Source organism: Vulpes lagopus, chromosome 4 (genome assembly GCF_018345385.1).
Source record: "Vulpes lagopus strain Blue_001 chromosome 4, ASM1834538v1, whole genome shotgun sequence".
Taxonomy (NCBI): Eukaryota; Metazoa; Chordata; class Mammalia; order Carnivora; family Canidae; genus Vulpes; species Vulpes lagopus.
The window spans coordinates 119,009,468-119,014,425 of NC_054827.1; the positions used below are offsets into that span (position 1 = coordinate 119,009,468).

A 4,958-nucleotide genomic window follows, 5' to 3' on the forward strand; every position below is an offset into this window, starting at 1 on the left:
TATGAGGATTCTAACCTCTGTGCAAGTGAATAAAATATCTGCATGTGTATATGTGCGTGCAAAAAAGTGATAGAATTACAAGAAGTTAAATCCATCAACATAAAGACATCATTGGTAGGTCAAACGGACAACACATTAACAAGGTTATAGAAAATATGAAAAACACTATTAACTTCTCATTTCATTCATTTAGCAAATGGTCAAAGATCCTAAGGAGGTGAGAGCAGACACTCACGCTGATATCTGAAAAAAGAGCCTTGTTAACCTTGAAAATAACACTACCAGTTATTTTACCAGCAGAAAATGGGTTCACTCGGGACCAGCAGAGAATTACAACCCAGGACAAGAAACCTGTGGCAAAACCATAGGTTAGCACCCACAGTAAAAAAGAACACTTTTTTATAGAGGAAAGGGGGAGTTAGGAGGGCTGTTGTAAACAGGAAATCCACTGGAGTAAATGGGGAGTTTGAAGTGTAGTGGCTTCTTATTGGCTGGACTGTTGCTAGGGGAAGAGGTAAGCCCTTCTTCCTCCTGCCAAGGACAGTAGTAGTAGGTTAAGTAGATCCACCTGCAAGGTTTCTTGTGCCTCTTCCTGTTGGATTTGCTATTGACAAGGAGACCATGAGAGCTCACCTTGCAGAACCTGATTCAGGTTTTAATGAGGTTTTCCCTTACTCAATTTCACAAGGCCAAATAATGCTTCGCTGTCTGGATTACCACAGTTTATTTTTCCATTCATCTCTTAAAGGACACTTTAAGGGGCACTGGATGGCTTAGTCTGTTAAGTGGCTGCCTTTGGCTCGGGTCATGATTCTGGGGTCCTGAGATCTGGCCCCATCTGGGGCTCCCTGCTCAGCAGGGTGTCAGCTTCTTCCTCTCTCCTCTACTTGTACTCTCTCTCATGCTCTGTCACTGAAATAAATAAATAAAATCATTTTAAAAAACTAATAAAGGACACCTTAAATCCTCCTAGGTTTGGGCAAGTATGAATAGAGCTGCCATAAACATCTGTGTGCAAGTTTTTGTGCAGGTGTCAGTTTTCAAGTCGTTTGGAGAAATACCAAGGAGCACAATTGCTGGACGATATAGAAAGAGTATGCTTAGTTTTATAAGAAACTGCCAAACTGTCTTTCATGGTGACTGTGTGCCATTTTGCATTTGTACTAGCAAGGAATGAGAGTTCCTGTTGCTTCACATCATATACCCACTAGCATTTGGAGCTGTCAGTTTTCTGGATTGGGTTTTTTTTTTTTTTAACAAGAGTGCAGTGGTATCCCTTGTTGTTGTTGGAGCTATATATTTTTATGCATACAAAAACACTTATGAGGGATGCTTGGGTGGCTCAGCGGTTGAGCATCTGCCTTCAGCTCAGGTGGTGATCCTGCAGTCCAGGGACGGAGTCCTACGTCAGGCTCCCTGCATGGAGCCTGCTTCTCCCTCTGCCTATGTCTTTGCCTCTCTCTCTCTCTCTCTCTCAAATAAATAAATAAAATCTTTAAAAAAAAAAACTGATGAGCTAGCTGCCTCTGATATACTGAGGAAGCCCAAAAGTTGGATTTCTAGTAAAGCAACAAAAGATAAGGAATCTGACAAATATCTAAAATATAGGGACCTTACATGTGTATATATTTGGTATTTACAAAGCATTTTCATGACTATTGTTTCTTTTCCCCCTTAACTCTTGCCATAGTCACAACTAAGATTTGTGCAAAACAAAAGCCAAAGGCTCCGCACTTGTGCAAGCTGGATTCCTCAAGTTTTAACTCCTTTTTTATGACCCCATCCACAGGCTAGAAAATTATCATTTCTCAAAATTGTTTAGTAGGTTTTTTTTTAAAAAAAGATTTTGTTTATTTATTCATGAGAGACACAGAGAAAGAGGCAGAGACATAAGCAGAGGGAGAAGCAGGCTCCCTTGGACGAGCTCAATGCAGGACTTGATCCCATGACCCCCCGACCACCACCCAGATGAGGCAGATGCTCAACCACCGAGCCACCCAGGCGCCCGTTAAAGCGAGTTTACTAGCACGTGCCAAGCTGCGCCCAGGGCTTCAGGGACATAGACCCCCAGAGGACCCTCGACCGGTGGTGACACCTGCAAAGGCTAGCCAAGAAAACCCTCCTCACATCCCCCTGAGCTTTGGGTCTGGCGGAGCCTCGGGATGAAGGTACCAGAAGGGGCCTGGTACCCTGGAGCGAGGGGTTCCCGCCTGGTGAAAACACACGCAGGCATTTCCGACTGTAAGCCGAAGATGACGGAAAAATGCACTTTCCTGACAGCTCAGAAGGGTTTGGCCGCCCTACTAAAACACAAGGGGCTATGGGAGTTAGAATGGGGATGCCACGGCCTTTCTATCTTTGTTTATTGCAGGAAGGGCGCGTTTAAGCCTTAAAAAATATATGACTGAGTGCTCCAGAAGCCCTCCAAGAGGAGGGCGCGCCCAGAAGGGCTCACCCCAAAAGGAGGGCAGCGCAGGGGCGCGACCTAGGGGACAGTGGCAAGCGCAAATCAAGCACAGTGCGCGCCAGTACGTGCGCGCTCGCGGCCGCGCGGCGTGGTTGCTCCGCCCATCCTCCGTCGACGTGCGCGCGCCCGCGCCTCGTTCCACGAGCGGCGTGACCGTAAAGAGGCACGGCCGTGTCGCGAAAGGGGCCGCAACGCGCAGGGCGCTGGTTGACGGCTGGGACTCCATTTTGTTCGCGGCTTCTCTCCTCGTAAGTCGCTCGTTTCCGCGGCTCCTGTGAAGCGAAAAAAGTTTAAAAAGGGTAAAAGTTTTCAAGGATTTTCTGGAACTCTGTCGGTAAGCCTAGCGAGTCTCCATTTTCTCTCCGCAGCAGACGTCGGTAAGCGCGGTTCCGGAGAGGCAGAGAGGATGCGGCCCTTGGACATCGTCGAGCTGGCGGAGCCGGAGGAGGTGGAAGTGCTGGAGCCCGAGGAGGATTTCGAGCAGTTCCTGCTGCCGGTCATCAACGAGATGCGGGAGGACATCGCCGCCCTCACCCGGGAGCACGGCCGAGCCTACATGCGCAACAGGAGCAAGCTGTGGGAGATGGACAATATGCTCATCCAGATAAAAACGCAGGTGGAGGCCTCGGAGGAGAGCGCCCTGAATCACCTGCAGAATCCCGGCGACGCGGTGGACGGCAGAGCGGCCAAGAGGGGCGAGAAGGCGGACGAGAAGGCCAAGGAGATCGCGAAGATGGCAGAGATGCTGGTGGAGCTGGTGCGGCGGATAGAGAGAAGCGAGTCGTCCTGAAGGAGGAGGGCGGTAAGGCGGGAGGGAGGCGGCGCGGGGGGGGGCAGAGGCCGCGGCGCGCTCCGGTTGTGCCCTGCGTGTGAGCAGGGCGGCCGGAGTGTGTCCGGTTGCACCCGGGAGCCGCGGTGCCCTGCAGAGCCACCTGTGCAGGCCTTGAGGGAGGCAGTCACGCCGAGCCTCGGCGAGGAGAGAGAGGACCAGCCGAGGGGAGCGGTTGTTGGGCCGTTTCGGGGTTTGCCGGAAGATCGGAGTGGGTGGGGGGGGCGTCCTGCATGTTTGAGTTGGTGAGGGGTTTTGATTGTTTGGTTTTCTTTTTCAGAATTAACCTCTTTAATGACGGCTTTCTCCCCTCTACTCCCGAACTGTGCTTTAGGTTTACAGCCAACGGATTCTGGTCAACTGATGGGAGATTGGCTGACATCCTTGAGAAGCTGAAACCAGAGAGCCTTTTGTTTTCTCTCTCTCTTCCCCCACCTCCCCCACCCCCCACCCCACCCCACACTCTGTCCTCACTTACACTACGTTTTTGCTATGGTCTGTGGTTGGTGACCTCAAAATAAGTTTTGACTGTTAAATGTTTTTGTTTGGGAAAGTAACTTTTATTTGGAAGATGCTCTCACATGAGAATTAGGGCCGAGATTGTAAGCTCTTGCAGCAGTGATGTTTGTTCTTGGGCTTTGGTGATTTCTAGGTTTTGAGGTGCTTTGTGCTTTCTTGTGTGACTTGATATAGCTCCCTGGATCTTTGAGTCTGTGTCACATGAGACTCAAGAGTTGGAGTCTTCCAGCTCTGGAGGTGCTGAAGGAGCTGCTTACTTCTGGAAGATTCCTTCGTGCAGCAACTGCTCAAGAAGCTGAAGAAGGGACCAGACTTCCAACTGGGAATGTGAATGGGGTTGACCTGGCTAGGACTGAGGAGTCGAAAGGAGGTGTGGAGGATGATAATAGTGTCTGTATTTTCCGGACTTTAATTTCTGTGTGAGACCAAAGGAGAAAAGATGTATTTTGTTCAAAATTTAAATTTTATGTGGTGCACTATCTGATGTAACCTGTCTGGTCAGTTTATTTGGACAACCCAACTCAGTTTTATTTGATATGGAACCTAGAATAGACAAGATCTTGGTTTTTGTACAAGTTGATGTAATATTCTGATGCATTTCAGGGGATTCACAATGGAAGAGATATTTGCAAAGGCTCTTGAGGGGCTGGCTGGGAAAAGAAAGGAGGACTGTCTGCATTGGACCCTAAACTGGACAGGGACTAGGTATTTTTGAGGTTGATAGGTGTCCTGCTATAAGTTCATTTGAGTAGCAGACCTGACAAAGCATTTGAGGTCAAAACCCTACCATGTGTAATTAAAAAAAAAAAAAAAAAGACCATGTTAATAAAAGTATTCATTTGCTTGAAAAGACAAAGGACCTAAAAACTTCTTGACTAAAGTTTTATTTCTCTCAAAATCTTTCTCATTGATTGTCATCATTACCAAATGGAGGATGAATTTCTTCTAGTTTTTGACACTCTCAGCCTCTGGTCATGGGGAAGGTTTATCTCTGCATGCTAGTATCTACATGTTGATCAAAAAAGGGCAGACTCAGTTTTTAGTGTAGGAAGGAACCTCTTGTAATCCTGTGGTCTGGGGCCATTGCCTTCAGACAGGCCATAGTACTTGCAGTCGCCTAACCTAAAAAACTGGAACATTAGC

The 4,958-nt window shown here is 48.1% G+C and overlaps 1 protein-coding gene across 2 annotated transcripts; it reads left to right on the top strand.

Moving 5' to 3' along the window:
* The first annotated feature begins 2,588 nt into the window (after window positions 1-2,588).
* Window positions 2,589-4,682, top strand: MRFAP1 (Morf4 family associated protein 1). 2 transcript variants are annotated; one of them, XM_041753542.1, is made up of 3 exons: window positions 2,589-2,715; window positions 2,836-3,269; window positions 3,631-4,682. In XM_041753542.1, exon 2 carries the CDS (start codon window positions 2,874-2,876, stop codon window positions 3,255-3,257), a length of 384 nt encoding a protein of 127 aa, XP_041609476.1. In that variant the 5' UTR covers window positions 2,589-2,715; window positions 2,836-2,873; the 3' UTR covers window positions 3,258-3,269; window positions 3,631-4,682. The 2 variants fall into 2 exon arrangements, with proteins under 2 accessions (XP_041609476.1, XP_041609477.1); XM_041753543.1 differs by having other exon boundaries at window positions 2,625-2,715; window positions 2,839-3,269.
* The last annotated feature ends 276 nt before the right edge of the window (window positions 4,683-4,958 follow it).